A 16,019-nucleotide genomic window follows, 5' to 3' on the forward strand; every position below is an offset into this window, starting at 1 on the left:
CCAAATACGTATTGTTCTCGGCGGAGGAGGGGGTAGATATAAAGACCGGACGAGAAACTGACGTCGCTGTGCTGTCCTTATTTGGAGGAGCAGGCAGAGAAAACCTCTCTGCTGGGCTTTCATTAAAATCAAATACATAAAAATGTCGCAGCCAGTCCAGGTGTGTCAGGTGTGCGGCCTCCTTTTTTCTTATGTTCAATACTATTGTCTAGCACCTGTGGATTACCTTTGGATGTGCGCACCACCCCTCTGTTTAGGTGTGCGCGAGAGACATACGAACGTACACTTACCACTTTTGTAAATGGCATATATATAATAATAATTATTATTATTATTGATCCGTTTTTTATAGAGCTCTTCTACGTACTAAAAGACGCTTTACAAATAAGAAAGGAATACATACAGACAATACAGACTATCAAACAAAAGAGAAAAATAAATAAACAACACCACAACAATAGGCAACACATTAAGAGAGCGTAAGATGGCGGAGGACGATTTGTCAAATGTTGTAGGTGGTCCTGAAGAGATAGGTTTTAAGTTGACTTTTGAATGAACAGAGTGTATCAGAGTTTCGGATGGCCAGAGGGAGGGAGTTCCAGTGATGAAGGCGTGGATAATTGTTTCGGCAGCTGAGGATGAAGACGTGCAATGTTGCGGAGGTGGAAGAAGGTTGTTTCCCTGACGTTGTTTATGTGTGACTTGAAGGAGATCGTGGGGTCCATGATGACGCCGAGGTTTCTTACCAGGGGGGAGGGAGTGACAATCGATGCAAAGTGAGAAGTTCTGGGAGGTGGGGATGATGGTTTTTGGGCCATCCAGGTTTTGATGTTTGTGAGACAGTTGGTGAGAGTAAATATAGTAGCCTACATTTGCATGATAGGAAGAGATCTATTCCGATTCGAAATCGGATCAAAATAGTCCATGTAAATGCGGCTATTGTGTTGGATTAATGTTAATGTGTATTTAAAGACTTTTCAATTTGTGGAAAAAATTGCGGGGGAATATATATAAAAAAGTCTAATCAACCAAAACTTTCGCGACCCCTCTGTAGTACCTCCGCGGACCCCCTAGGGGTCGCGGACCCCCTGTTGAAGTACACTGGTATATATAGTATAGAGTTAGCGAGAAAAGTCGTCATAATACAATACGTGGTTGTATTGCTGGGTTTCAAACGGTAAAAATGTAAATTACTGTTGAAACAACCCAAACTCTGGAAACACGAGTTGGTATTTTCGAAATTAAAGTGAGTCTCACCTGTACGGATGGAGTCTCCGAGGAAGGGAGGGACTATTGTCACAGGTCGATGGGGGGCGGGGAGCATCTTTTTTCAGCACTTGGTTGACTCATTAATGTTATTTGGGGTTTCTCTCCGGCAGTGCGTGACGTGTGGCGTAGCGACAAGCAAGGTACAGTACGTGCTACTTATTTACCTTTTATACAGCTTTTTCTTACAATTAGGGTTAAGAGCTAAGGATGATTAACGCTTTATAGCGTCGAGGTACGGCGCAAAAAGACTAGGCTACTATCAATTAGTTAAATACATAATAATTATATTAATACGTGGTCGGTCCGACCTGCGCTGCGCTTTGCCTCTTATCATATGAATGGAGGGGTTGTTAGAAGCGCTCGCGCACAGCGTTGATCATGTCAAGGGGGCTTACTCTCAGGACTTCACATGAGGGTCTCGACTGATTTTAAATTGTTTTCTAACTTAAGAGTTCCTGTCTAATTAAGCACGAGAGCGGAAGCTGTGGGGTTTACTTCATCCAGTTAATCATCCATCAGATAAAGTTAAGGGAAAGCCTTGTTAGTCTTAAGGGCGGACAAATATTCATTATTTGTTTTTGTGGAAAGGCATTAATCATTACATGTAAACCTTGAACTACACCTACTCAATTATATCTCCCCCACCCTATGAAGCAAGACTTTGATTTGGTTGTATTATTTACAACTCTACAAGAACAGACAAGAACAAACGTTTACTGGCAGGATACGGTACACAGGTAAGCAAACATAATCCTAATAGGGCACACAGGTTCAGTCCGAGGTCAGAAACACGAGTAAACAATGAACATATGTAGCACGGAGAAATACAATGAACACAACCTGAAATGACGAGAACGCAACGAGTAACAAGAATACAAGACAGCACAAACCTGGCACAAACGATAGAGAACATTTTGCCGCGATTTGAAGGTTGACGGTGGGCTGTGTTGCATAACAAGAGGGCAAAATTAAGTTGTATTAATTACTTAAAAAGTAAAGTATCAAAAACATTTATTTTAACAGCACAAACCAGCACTAACGTAGCACTAAACATAGAGACCATTTTGACGCGATTTGAAGATGGAGGGGGGGCTGAGTGACGTCACGTGAGAAAAATCAAACGGGAACAACTATGAAACCATAATAGCAAAACAATTTCTTTTGACGGCACAAACCAGCACAAACGTAGCACTAACGATTGGGACTATTTTGATGAGATTTGGGCGTGAACGAGGGGCTGGGTGACGTCACATGCCAGAAAATGCAATTTTGAATTGCTCAAAATCCTTACCAGCACAAACGATAATTTTTACGGCACAAACCAGCACAAACCTAGCACAAACGAACAGCAGTGTTATTTTAATATTTTGAATGAGACGGGGGGCCAACTTCACACAGGTCTCTAACAGGCATCACCTCAAGGTTATGGATATAAAGTTGTAGTTTTCCTTTTTTTTGGCATGGCGTGGTCAACTACAACAACTACTAGCACAACGTGTTTTCGACCAGCCACTCTTAACTTATAATGAGCTGTTGTGTTCTCTTCTCGTCACACTTTGTTCATGTTGCTGACTGTTTATTTTGAGATGGATCGCCACATTTATGGTCATTACGACTAAGTCACCCCACATCCCAGTAACGGAAACATCCGAAAACATGAGATACAAATCTATAAATAAGAAGGGGAAATAGACATGTACAAGAAATGGGGGCAGCAGGCAAATGGAAATGTGGCAAAAAAGTTAGTCGGCTACCATTAGCAGTGACAGACTGGTGGAGGCAGAGAGGGAGAAGCCTTAGCAGACGTGTTCGTGCGGTCTAAAGGAGATATGATCTAGTTGTGCTGCTGTATCATAAACAACATGGGTCCCCATGAGGGCCGCCAGCAGCCCTGGCTCCTAAGGGGGCCATCTTACTGCAGTAAACAGGTAGGGTCATCTTCGGTCATGCTGTTCACTAGCCCTAACAAGGTGTACATGGTTTGGCCGTATCTTCCCTTGACCCCTGACAGTCAGCCCTTAATCAGCAGATGCCAATCAGAGGTTATCCACGCTTGAGAGGGGTTGAGTGGTTCTTCCTCTTTAGAGTGGAAAATCAGCTAGTTATGTTCTGCTTGTCGGATTAGATTGTTTGACTGAGTAGAAAAGCCAGATAGACTGTGTTATGCATTAATAGAGAGGGGGGGGGGAGAATATGAGGTGTTTGTTATAATAAGCCTGTTAAATAATATTCTGCTGTCCCCTGGAACTACGTTTTAGATGCCACCTTCCTTCAAGTGACATGAATCTTCGGTGAGAGGAAAAGTGCAACGGCTTCAATTCCTTTCGACTCCCCTCCTTCCCTCAGGAGCGATGAGGCGCCTCCGATCCCTGATGGCCATGGTTCTGCTCGGCGCTGTGTTCCTCGTCCTAGTCCTCTCCAACTGGCAGATAGACACGGCTGAAGCGCGCCTTGCGGATCAGGAGCCACTGTCTCCCGGCTCCTCTCGTCCGGACCCCCCCGGGAAGCTGGTCTGGAGGCCTAAGACTCCGGCTCCGTCTCAGGCTCAGACTCCGGCTCCGGCTAAGCTGGCGGCGGCGTCCAAGCACCCGGTCCTCAACGTCACGGTGTCAGACGACTTTCGGAAGTTCTTCCCCCACAACACGGCCTACTGGAGCCGACTGCTGCACGTCTTCCTGAGGCAGCACGATCGATCCCACGCCGTCACGCCCCCCGCGGATTGGAACGAGTGCGAGGAGGCGAGCCTCGAGGTGCTGAAGACCAACGTGCACGACTTTGACGCCTACCCGGACTTGCACAAGAACTTCCTGCGCACGTGTCACTGCCGCAACCCCCCCCTGTTGAGGGAGCCCAAAAACTGCACCTCGGAAGGGAGCGGCCCCTTCCTCCTGCTGGCCATCAAGTCGGCCCCATCCAACTTCCAGCGGAGACAAGCGGTACGGGAGACTTGGGGGACGGAAGGCGTGTACCTGGGCGGGCTGAGTGTCCGCACCATCTTCCTGCTCGGCAGCTCGTCGAACGTGGACCCCGACCTCTCCCCGCTGCTGGAGTACGAGGCCCGGCGGCACCAGGACGTGCTCCAGTGGGACTTCCACGAGTCCCTGTTCAACCTCACCCTCAAGTTCGACGCCTTCTTCAAGTGGACGTGGCGCAACTGCCGCGACGCGTCCTTCGTCTTCAGCGGCGACGACGACGTGTTTGTCAACACGCCCGCCATCCTGGAGTACCTGCGGGCGCTGGCGCCGGAGCCGGCGTCGCGGCTCTACGTGGGCCAGGTGATCAGCCCGGCCAGCCCCATCCGGGACGCCAAGAGCAAGTACTACATCCCGCCGTCGTACTACGAGGGCGGGTACCCGCCGTACGCCGGCGGCGGCGGCTTCCTCTTCTCGGGGGCCCTGCTGGGGCGCCTGGCGCAGCTGTCCAGCCTCATCCCCCTGTTCCCCATCGACGACGTCTACGTGGGCATGTGCATCCACGCGCTCGGCGTGGCGCCCGAGAAACACCCGGGCTTCCAGACGTTCGACGTGGCGGAGAGCAACCGGGAGAACATGTGCGTTCACAAGGAGCTGATGGTGATCCACCGGCGCACGCCGCGCGAGGTGAAGCGCCTCTGGAAGGGCATCCACAGCCCCTCGCTCACCTGCTGAGCGCCGTCGCGGAGGACACGAGTCTCTGCGACGGTGGTGCGAGGGCGGATTGGCAGATCTCACCGGTCGTTCGCCGCGGGACGCCGCAAGAGGGCGCGTCCAACCCTGATGCATCACCCGTTGTGGGGGGTGGATAGCTGGATACCCCTACAACACTTCCGTGGTGGACTTGACCACCTGTTGGGCTGGATCGATTCAACATGCAACTGGGGGGGGACACTCCCACTGCCGACGTCACTGGCGGATGGATCGATTTGAAATGGCTTGCAAAGACTCATTATTTATGTCCGTTGGAAAAGCCTCTGCATCACAGAGGTGTACTATAAACATTACAACGGGATGTACACTCCCAGGACTTTATAGCAGGATGCTGCCTTTACAAAGGCTGAAGGTCTATGGTTAACTGATAACAAGTAGATCCATATCCACTGACAAAATCGTCAAGGTTAGAAAAGGTTCCCCTTTTCTTGCAGTTTGAACCAGACCCGTTCAGCCTTTACAGATAAAAACTTAAACCAGCTGTGAAAGGGCCGTTGTTGGGAAAATGTAAGTTATTTAAGCAAGTCTATTACCTTTACTTCCATCAGGGTTGTGTGAAACTTATTGTCAAATAAAAAGAATGCTGGAATCTTCCACTATTTTTTTATTAGCGTTTCAAACAGACAAACATGTTTCGTTAACTTATTTCACTGAAGACCAGACACTCAAGGATGTGTTGTAACAGAAATAAGGTTGATAGTTTCTATAAGGGGGGGGGGGGGGGGGGTGGGGGAAAGCACTGTTCCTCTAGGAACAACTAGGTTATAGTTCATGGTTGTAGTATTTATTGCTCAGTTTGTACATTTCTAGGGTAATGTAGTATAATATGGTGTTGATGAACAGATTGATGAATGGAACAAAGGTGCTATAGGAAGAAGTTTGGTAACCTTGAAAGTCACTGTAACATAAGGCACAAAATCTAGAGCTGGAATACATCGTGAAGGTACCCACACACACACACACACCACCCCTTCTCTTCGTAGAGAGGAAACACTGAAGCCCCTCCTCCTAGACTCAGGAGGGGCGTCGCACGGCCTCCCGCGGGGCCAGCCCTGTGTGCGGGGGTTACTTCTCGTACGCCTCCAGCGGGTAGTGCTCCTTGTACTGCTTCACGTGTTTCCACATGCTGTCGCGCTGCTTGGTCAGGTTGGGCGTCATCTCCTTGTAGACGTCGGTGAAGAGCAGGTCGAGCTGGGGCTTGTGGCGCTTCTCGGCCTTCTCGAAGGCCTCCATCACCATCTTGCGGGACTCCTTCCTCCAGGAGCGCTCGTCGTCCTCGCCCCACCAGCCGCGCGCCGTCATGTAGTGGCGCAGGCGGGAGATGGGGTGGTCCTGCTTGTCCCAGTAGTTGACCTCGTCCACCGAGCGGTAGGCCGAGCTGTCGTCACTGGTGCTGTGGTGGCCGATCCTGGATGGGAGGATGGGGGGGGGAGTGAACCTCGCTGTCATAATGCTCAACACTTGGGAGTTGGGACAGTTTTGAGAACAGGTTGAATGAGTCAGTAACTATGAATCGTTATATCGTTCAAATTAAACAAACACGCAGACTTCATTGCAGCCATGGCTGAACTGATTGTTGACTCAGTTTAAGGGAACTGACCATAAAGGGAAATGCAAGTTCACTAGGTACATGATGGCAAGCTTAAAACCAGTTCCTCAAGCAATGTACAAAACAAAAAAAAAAACAGGATCGTTGCTACCTCAAGACGTCTCACGCTTGCGGTGCGTAGCTGACGAACTGAAACAGGAAATGTTGCTAATGCTGTCCACAGCATTTATATAAAATAAGTTGCAGTGATCCAAAATAACGTCTGAACTATCTGCTTAATTATTCTCTCACATCAAATAAGTACATATATAAAAAAATAAAATAAAGTAATCACACTACTGGATCGGGTCTCCACTCATCTCCAATCCTTTCCTGTTCTGCCATCTAATCTCGCCTTCCTCTCATCCGTTCAAAACCTTTTTCCTTCAGCCCGTCCCGTCCTGCTCCTATAAAAGCATTCAGCCCTTCCTCCAGGTCACCTGGTCCCCCGACTAACCTGTAGGTCATGGCCTCGATGAGGAAGGGCTGGTTCTCTGCCACTGCCCGGCGCCGGGCCTCCTTTGTGGCGTTGTAGACGGCAAACACGTCGTTGCCGTCCACGCGGATGGACATCATGCCGTAGCCGGGCCCGCGTGCGGCTGAAACGCACACACCGGAGAAGACGGCTCAAAGGCTGGTATGGGCGCATCAGCGGTGCATTTAAAACACTAACCAGAATTAGGGTGAGATCAAACATTCACATGCAGATTTCTCCCTTAATTCCAGTTCAATACAAGTTTATTAAAGTGAATGGCTATAATGTAACAGCCAATTAGATTGGCGTCACTTTGATTGACAGGGTGTAGAAGCGGCCGCTAATTTATGACCGACTACCTCCCCAGGGCTTTTATTCAAAACCACAAACTCATATCAATCATTGAGTTTAATATGAATAATAATAAGGAAGACCGTCCGTCACACCTTGAGCTGCCGAGCCTTCCCCTGAATTGAGGAGGTGAGAGCAGCAGCTCAGTTATGAAAACATTAAAGATGAATCCCTTTATTAATGAGTCAGTTTAGCTATGTTGGGTTTGTTTAAACGTTTCCATGTGCACTGACGAGGTGGCTAGCGGCCAGAGCCATACCTGAAAACTGACTAAGTGATTCATTAATGAATGTATTAATCACGCTTCACTCATCACTGTCTTTAGTTCTTCCTCACAGCTGTATTGGCAGGGCAGCTAGTCGGCAAACCGTCAACATTTCTCTCCCCTCAGCCGCACCCAGTGAGGTCTGTCTCCATGGTGGCTCCCTGGAGGAACCTAGACGTTCACTCGGGTCCCACTGAGCTAGCGAGCGTAGCCAATCATGGGATTGGCTGAACGAAGCTACGACCTGTATTTGCTAGTAAAGCAGACATTTTTTTTATCCAAAGAGAATTACTGAAGCGAGTATACAGGCATACATTCAGAATTGAAGCTGATATTGGTGTGTAGGAAGGTTCTGATCCTCTAAAAGGAATGTGTATATTTGTGGTTGTTCTTCGTAAACGTCCCTCTTGTTATCTTAATAGATTAGAACAAGTGTGTCCCAGCCATCTTTTAAATCTCCATAGGCTGACCAGCTCGTCTTAACCGACTTTGATATCCACGTCACGTGGGACATCAGCGTTGCCCGTCTCTCTCACCGATGCCGTCGCCGCGGTACTGCTCGTTGGTGGGCGTCGAGATGGCGTAGCCGTTGTTCCTGCAGAAGAAGATGAGCGGGCACTCCAGGGTGGCGGAGAAGTTGAAGCCGGCGTGGGCGTCCCCCTCGCTGGCCGCGCCCTCGCCGAAGTAGCAGATGACCGCGCGGTTCAGGTTCTCTCGCTTCAGAGCGTAGGCCGAGCCGGCCGCTGTTAACACAACACACGAACCGTTAGGTCAACACGTCCAACGGCGTTGCACAGGGACAGCTCTGTACGCTCACAGAGACGACGGTTATGCTCGTAGTCTCCATGAGGTCAATGGTGGCCGGGCTGCGGATCCCGCGAGGAGGATAGACTTGATCAATCCCTCAATCTTAATTGGCTTAACACACCATGACCGACATTCTGAAAGATCCATTAACATCCACATTGGCCTCAAACAATGTTAGGCTTTACAGCTTATGCAAATAGTTGTGAATAATGTTCTTGTTGTTCTTTTAACTGTTTGTTATTCTGACCATTCTGTTTGTTAACATAATTATCCCTTCCTGCTGTTTTGTAGTTCCCCAAAAACACCCTGAAACAACTCACATGCTTTATGCCACCATGCGCCACTAACGGTGTAAGCAGGGCAGTGGCAACAAAGCACTCAGTCCTTCCTCCCTCACTTTAAAAACCACCAGCCGCCACTGAACTGCACCACTGTGAGTTTAAGAAAACCAGTTAAGTGGCTTCTCTGACAACAATGCAAAAAGCCAGTTCTGTTCTCCTTTTACAAATTTGTTCAAATTTGATCGGTGCGTTTGTTTTTGTAATGACCCGTGTGTAAGAAGTACACTTTACCGGTAGTTATACACAGTGATTTAGTTCAAACTAATCAATATCAAACCCTTATACAAGTACAGGCTTGCTCGGAAGTAATGCCTTGCCTTATTTAAATCAATCAACTCCCGATACAAAAGGGAATTGAACACCAATTCCCGAGGGTTTGGGTGAACAGCTTGTACGAGAGGGAATCGACCACGCGTCGACTCCCGAACAGACGGCTCACCCTGGGGTATCTGGGTGGCGAGCGGGGAGGAGATGGTGACAAAGTGGAGGTCCTTGCTGCCGTAGTGGACCGGCATCTGGCGTCCCTTCCCCAGGTCATCTGCGTTGGCGTAGCACTGGGCCATGAAGGAGTCCAGGGGGAAGCCACGGTACAGCAGCACGCCTAGCGGACAACAGAGCCGTCAACAACTCACCATCAACACTACAGAACAGTACATGTATACTGGTCGTCATATGATATTCACCATCAACAGTGCAGAACAGTACGTGTTTACTGGTCGTCATATGATATTCACCATCAACACTACAGAACAGTTCATGTATTCTTAACCTTTATTTTACCAGGCAAAATTGCTTGAGGACAAATGACCTCTTTTTCGAGCAAGGCCTGGCGAAAATGGCAGCAGTTATGATGAATGAAACGTAAGAAATATAAATAGAAAGCACAGACATGAAAAAAAAAAGAAGAGACAAATACATTCCAGTGGGTGAAGAAGAACAATTCTGAGGCAATGATAAAATACTATACAGTGAAACATTGACAAACGCAAAAAAGATTTGCCATTAGAAGACATGCGAGTCGAGTTTTAAAATCATTCATAGTGATGAGTTCCTCCAATTTGCGTGTTTCTTGAAGAGTGTTCCAGGCGGAGGGAGCAAAGTACATGAAGGCCCTCTTTCCAAACTCAGTACGAGTTCTGGGGACTGAGGTGGATAAGAAGTCCAGAGAGCGCAAACTGTATGATGAATTTGATTTAAAAGTGACGAGGTACAGAGATAGGAAGGGGGTAGTCCCGCAGTTGCTGTGTAAATGAAGGTGTACAGTGAAGAAGCCTGCGAGCTGACAAGGACAGCCAGCCTACGTGAGAGTACAGGGTTCAATGATGGGTCGTCATACTGGTCGTCATATGATATCCACCATCAACACTGCAGAACAGCACACGTATACTGGTCGTCATATGATATCCACCATCAACACTGCAGAACAGCACACGTATACTGGTCGTCATTACCCTTGACAACGGCAATTGTAATTTTTGTTTGCATTACGGAGGAGGTTATTTTACATTGTTTGTTTGACCTGAGGAACAGAGTGAAGGGTAAACGTTTCCCCAGACCCTGAAGCTTACCTGCTTCTCTGTACTGTCCAAACACCAGGTCACTAGGCTCCAGGGCGGCCGCGCTGCCGATGTGGGTCCCCTCCTCTCCGTAGTTGGTCATGTAGAAGGAGATTCGACCCTGCAGCAGTCTGACCGTTAACAAACAACAACCGCAGTCTTTGTCCTACTACCGCCCTTGTGGGTAACACAGCTTAATATGATTTGCTATACTGACCTATACTATTTAGTCACAATAACTGACTTGCAGTGCATTTTAAGATCATTAATTAAGAGCAGGTAGAGGTGATCTTGCTCGCTCATGGATGCCTACAGGTTAGACTGTGGACACGGGGGATCAAACCCGGAACCTTTCCACTCTAATTCAAAGAGACTTTGATTTGGGCCCTTGACTTGCCTGTCTCTGAGATTCATACAGAATCCGATCCATGGTGTTGAGGAGAGTCATTTTCTGGTAGAAATTCCGCACGGTCTCTTTGGAAAGCTGAGGGTTGGAATAAAGGGTCACAATGTGGCGAATCCGCACAGAGGAGGACCACAGGATTGGTCTGATGGAAGACGGGGATGCATTTCAATCTGTGATCAGAACATCCGATACCGATCACAGATTTCTCTAATAGTGAGTTATAAATGAACAAAATGTTTCTTTGTCAGATTTGGATACCATTGTTCGCTCATTATCTAAGGGTTCTTAGTTAGTTCGCATTATATGAGTTATTCTTAATTTGTGGAGCCGACGGATATGCATTGTCCTCCTTTAAGAAAATATACGACAGCTTGTTAACACACAGAGCACTACCGAGTTTAGTCTGGGCGGGAACGGTGATCTCCAATATTTCGATAAAAATGTAACAGACATAGCCCCCTTTTTTTAATCTTAGGTATGGTAGACACTGTAAACTTCCTTTGCCTACTTGACTTTTATAGTGTACATCAGTTTAATTGTTGTTTTGGCTCCGTTTAATAAATTCATCGTCTTCGTTCAGATCTTTCACAAGTCGTTTCCGTGTGTGAAAAACACCTTGGAAACAAGGATTACTTCCTTGAAGTAATCCTACTCAAGTATAAATGAAAAGTACATGCTAGTGTGGATTAACAGTTGCATGGGCTGAAGTAGTCAAACTGAACACTATCGTCCATCGAAAAATGTCGCCATAGACTGTCGCCGACATTGACCTCTCCAAATCATAAACAAGGAAGATCTGCAAGTTTTAAAGTGATAGCTTATGTGCTATATGGTTGTATACTTGGTAAAATAGGCCTACACTGAATCACAGGAAACAATTAGTAAAAATATTTGTCATCACCCATGTCAATGCCAGATCAAGACTGTTAATGAAACAGTTAATACATAATTTAACTTATTTCCGGTTAGCTCTTTGCTTAACCCTAACCCTATAATCTAAATAAATAGATATAATATAAATATATTATATTATAAAGCCTTTATGATAATTCGTCAGAAGAAGTGAAACAATATGCCGCTGTCGGTACAGTAAAGATGTTTATACTACCAAGTGCAAGTACCAACAATCGCTAGGTTGAACAAAGAAATGTACTAGACTGTGACGTTACTGGTGGTAAAACAAACAAGAGAGCTACGTACATTAAATAGAACAAATGTTTGGCAGGCCATTTTGGAAATTCCTAAAAGCAAGTGGCAAGATACCAAAACAAAAGACATGTTTTGTATGAACACATCCGTGACGAATGTGTTCATACAATATTGAACCGGATTTGCTACATTCTTCCTCGACACACCAATACAACAGGGAGGGTGTCCAGGGTGTGGTCCACCACACCCTGGACACCGTCATACCTGCGGGTCCGTCATACCTGCGGGTCCTCTGAGGGGTTGATGATCTGACCCTGCCTGTCCATCACCCGGTAAATGGGGATCCCCGAGATGACGTTGGGCTGGATGAACTCCAGACGGTCTATAAACTCAGCAGAGGCTCCGGGGAACTGAGGCTTGTCTGCGGGGTCAAAGGTCTGCTGCCGGCGCACCCCCTGCAAAGGGACATAGGTAAAGCATGCATAACGACATTAGACACACGACTTATCCCAACAAACGTATTGAATCAAAGGACTGCTTGTTCACGATACCTGCAAGCACAGACAAACTAATATTATCAGATCCAAATCAATTCAGGATTCTTTTTTTATTCAACCTTTATTTTACTAGGCAAGTCTTTGAGATTAGAAATCGATCACGTACCAAAGCTTTCACATTCCAAGACAAAAATCGAATACAGGTACACGGACCAAAAAATCGGAGTTTACTCCATAATAAGCCATTTAGGCTTATTATGTCCATTAGGAGAAGAGAACATGGAAATGCAGCAAACAAATAGACAAAACAAGTCAGTAGACTCTAATAAGAAAATTCATATTAACCCCATCTGCCCCCCACAACCAATTTCATTGGTTGAATGATAAAGACTGCAGGTTAATATGTTGTTGGATTTCTGATGCATTTCAACAGAAAACCTTACTCTCTATTAATCAGGGAGGCTCTGAAATATACAGCTGTATAATGAAACGATTATTAATGAACCTATAAACACGTGATGAGAAATAATAAAAGTACATGTAAGGCCTAAAAAAATGTTTGGTTCCTGTTGGTTGTCAGTTGAGGTCATGGGTAGGTAGGGAATTAATTATTATTTTATTTATTTTTTTCAGCGGCAGCGAATGATAGGTAGGTTGTTTTTATTTAAAAACGAGAGAATTGTACGTTTTTTTTTTAAAGCTCATACATTTTTTATTTTTTTTAGGCATAAGCACAGTAGACTAATGATACACATCTGGCGCCCTCTAGTGGGGAAATAACGATACAATTTGCGGTGATAAACCTATAGGCTACTAACAGATAGTCAGAAGAGAATAACGGGAAGTTAAAAGAGGATAAAAACAAAACAATATTATAATGACCAAGCATGGCAGCGGTATCTCCATCCACAGTGGGCCAATGCGTCACGCTCTGCTGTGGGTCTGAGGAAGCTAACGCCCGGGATCCCACGAAGTCACCCCACCAAAGGGTCTCCCCCTTCCAACTTTCCCGGGAAACATACCACCCGCCGATTATTGCACCTTAAGCGGTTTGTTGTCTGACTGCAGTCGAGAGCAGTTTTCGCTCTGGGCTACAATCCGGTCACGGTGATCGGTCATCACTGTGTCCATATCTGCCAACTGTTGTGGGACTCAATGGTGGACATAATCTCCTCCAATTCAGCAAAAAGAGGTTTCAGCGCCTGGTCAATTGTTTTAAGTGTTTAAGTTAAGGTGAGTCAGGTCGGCCGTTGATACAGAGTTTGTCAAGGTCCGCCGGTAGATTGTTCACTCCAAGTTCTTTAGCAAAAACTAAATCCAAAAGACGCTTGAGGAGGGACACAGATCCATTGTCCCCTTCTCAGCTGTCCCATTTTAATTGTACACGTCCATGTACAATACTATTCTTAAGACGGAGAATATAATGGAACCGCCATCGCTAAGAGCTAGCAAAGGCCGTTCAGCAAAGTCACAACTTTTCCCGGTTTTGGGACCTCAGTGGTGGAACGAGCTCCCCGCCGCTCTCAGGACCGCTCACTATCTTCCGAAAAGGACTCAAGACTCACCTGTTCAGAGTCCACCTCGACACTGCATAGCCACCCTCCCCCTTCTGGCCACCATTGTACACTGTATTGTATTGTATTGTATTGTATTGTATTGTATTGTATTGTATTGTATTGTATTGTATTGTAGTACTTAACTGTGTAGCCACTGCAGTAGCTGCTATCATGGCTGTAACACGGGGAATTGGTTAGCCTAGCGATTGTGGTTCTTGCACTTGGTTCTATGAACATCCTTTCTGTACCGACAGCGATATATTGATGCACTTCTTATGACAAATGTACTTATTGTTAGTCGCTTTGGATAAAAGCGTCTGCTAAATGCCCTAAATGTAAAATGTAAACGTATAATGAAGATAGCTGCGGGGGAGCGGTTGGAAAAGAGCGGCTCAGGTGGAGGGATGTGAAGGGGTGGATGGCTATGGCGGAGGGATGGAGGAGTGAAGGTGTGATTTGGGTGGAGGGAAGGTTTGAGGTGGATGAATGGATGAAGAGGTGAATGGGGGGGGGGGCCGGGATTAAGAGGGTGGATGTGGTGGCCCGTGGAGGGATGGAGCATGGCGGTGTGAAGGGGGTGGATTGACCAGTGACCAGTGGAGGTGTGCAGAGGTGGCTTTGGTTGAGGGGTGCTATGATGGGGTGAAAGTGAAACCATAGCCCCTTTCACACATAGATCCCAGTAAATTACTGAGACACCTTTCAGGAACTGCGAGTGGTTTTCACGATTCACAAACGCCCCTACATTTTGGAAGATTGCCGTCTTGCACCCTTTCACACATGGCATAGCAATGCTATACAATATGACAAATCAGTACATTCAATGTACATTATCTTAATGTATGGATATATTCAGCAGCACATTCAACTTTAGACTGAATTCAATGCTTCCTCATTGTATTACAAAACTGCTTTGAACTTTTTTTCTGTTGTTTATATTCTTTGGAACTGTTGAAAGTGTTCTTTTGTTTATTTTTATTCTATTTACTATTTATTAAGTACATTTTATTATGTGGCACTTATTGCCACATATTTTTAATCTACTATGCCTCGTACGTATTGTTTGCTTTCCACGTCGAAAAGAAGAAAATAATGTAAAGAATGACCCTTTCTGCACAAATGACACTTTGACTTTGACATTGACTTTGAAGACAGAAAGTCGTATTGCGAAAGCTATAAGCAGCTTGACAGAAAGTAGTATTTGAGTGGAATAAACCTTCCAAACCAGAAGTGATGGGAAAGAGAGTAGAAATGCTTTCCTGGAACTGCAGCATCCTCCGTTGCATCGAAGCAGCAATGCCACAACTCAAAGTGGTCAAGAAAGAAGCCAAAGCTTTTCAAAGTTGATGAAAAAGGACAATACATCAATCAGCTGAGCAGAAGAATAAAACATGAAATACAATCCATTACACTGTTTAATACCAATAATTTCCACCATTTCCGGGTAAGGTGTCAACACTCCCCTGGGTTCGACCAATAGGGTGGCTGTTTAGGATAAAGTCATTTTTTGCTTAAATAAACTCGGAAAATCTGAGATTAAGGTCAGATTAAGGTGAGATTAATGTGTTTGTATGATGACACCGTGTCTATAAACACACATTACGAGTTGGTTCGCTGGAGTAAGGCTGCCATACAGGTCTAGCATGTTGAAGCTGGTTAGCCAGTGAAGCTATAAGGTTGGATATGCTAACTGCCAGCTAGCTGGTCAGGCAGCAATCTAACCTTACTGGACATCATTATTGCTCATTGGTACTCACATGAACCCTGAAGCTCCGTTGTTGAAGCAACCTGCATGCGTTCATCCCTGTCATCTGTCTCACTGCTTGGGAACAGACCCCAGAGAGCTTCACACTTCTCATCGCCGCCATCTGCCCTCCCTGGATAACTTAATAATACTAAATAAAGATTTCAAGAGCAAAGGTGAACACTAGGTTGTTTACTTTGTGCACTTCTACAGATTAACCATACAGTGCACCGAGCTCACACCTCTCTATTATCAAAATATTAACGCTATCACTTTGTAGGTCAGCGATGTGGCTTCGACTGGTTCTGGGATGGGCCGCGTCCCATTCA

At 46.1% G+C, this 16,019-nt stretch overlaps 2 protein-coding genes across 5 annotated transcripts; one reads left to right on the plus strand and one right to left on the minus strand.

The window, feature by feature from the left end:
- Window positions 1-1,321: 1,321 nt before the first annotated feature.
- b3gnt2l (UDP-GlcNAc:betaGal beta-1,3-N-acetylglucosaminyltransferase 2, like) lies at window positions 1,322-5,665 on the plus strand. 4 transcript variants are annotated; one of them, XM_056611258.1, is made up of 2 exons: window positions 1,322-1,409; window positions 3,616-5,665. In XM_056611258.1, exon 2 carries the CDS (start codon window positions 3,621-3,623, stop codon window positions 4,914-4,916), a length of 1,296 nt encoding a protein of 431 aa, XP_056467233.1. In that variant the 5' UTR covers window positions 1,322-1,409; window positions 3,616-3,620; the 3' UTR covers window positions 4,917-5,665. The 4 variants fall into 4 exon arrangements, with proteins under 4 accessions (XP_056467233.1, XP_056467231.1, XP_056467232.1 ...); XM_056611256.1 differs by having other exon boundaries at window positions 1,324-1,409; window positions 3,528-5,665; XM_056611257.1 differs by lacking the exon at window positions 1,322-1,409 and adding an exon at window positions 1,420-2,006 and having other exon boundaries at window positions 3,528-5,665.
- Window positions 5,522-16,013, minus strand: bckdha (branched chain keto acid dehydrogenase E1 subunit alpha). The gene is made up of 8 exons (XM_056611255.1): window positions 15,704-16,013; window positions 12,175-12,348; window positions 10,736-10,822; window positions 10,351-10,459; window positions 9,222-9,383; window positions 8,171-8,377; window positions 7,001-7,142; window positions 5,522-6,363 (listed from the first exon to the last, which is right to left on the minus strand). The coding sequence occupies exons 1-8, from the start codon at window positions 15,812-15,814 to the stop codon at window positions 6,021-6,023; spliced, it is 1,335 nt and encodes a 444-aa protein (XP_056467230.1). The 5' UTR covers window positions 15,815-16,013; the 3' UTR covers window positions 5,522-6,020.
- Window positions 16,014-16,019: the final 6 nt, after the last annotated feature.

This window comes from Gadus chalcogrammus, chromosome 16, assembly GCF_026213295.1.
Source record: "Gadus chalcogrammus isolate NIFS_2021 chromosome 16, NIFS_Gcha_1.0, whole genome shotgun sequence".
Taxonomy (NCBI): domain Eukaryota; kingdom Metazoa; phylum Chordata; class Actinopteri; order Gadiformes; family Gadidae; genus Gadus; species Gadus chalcogrammus.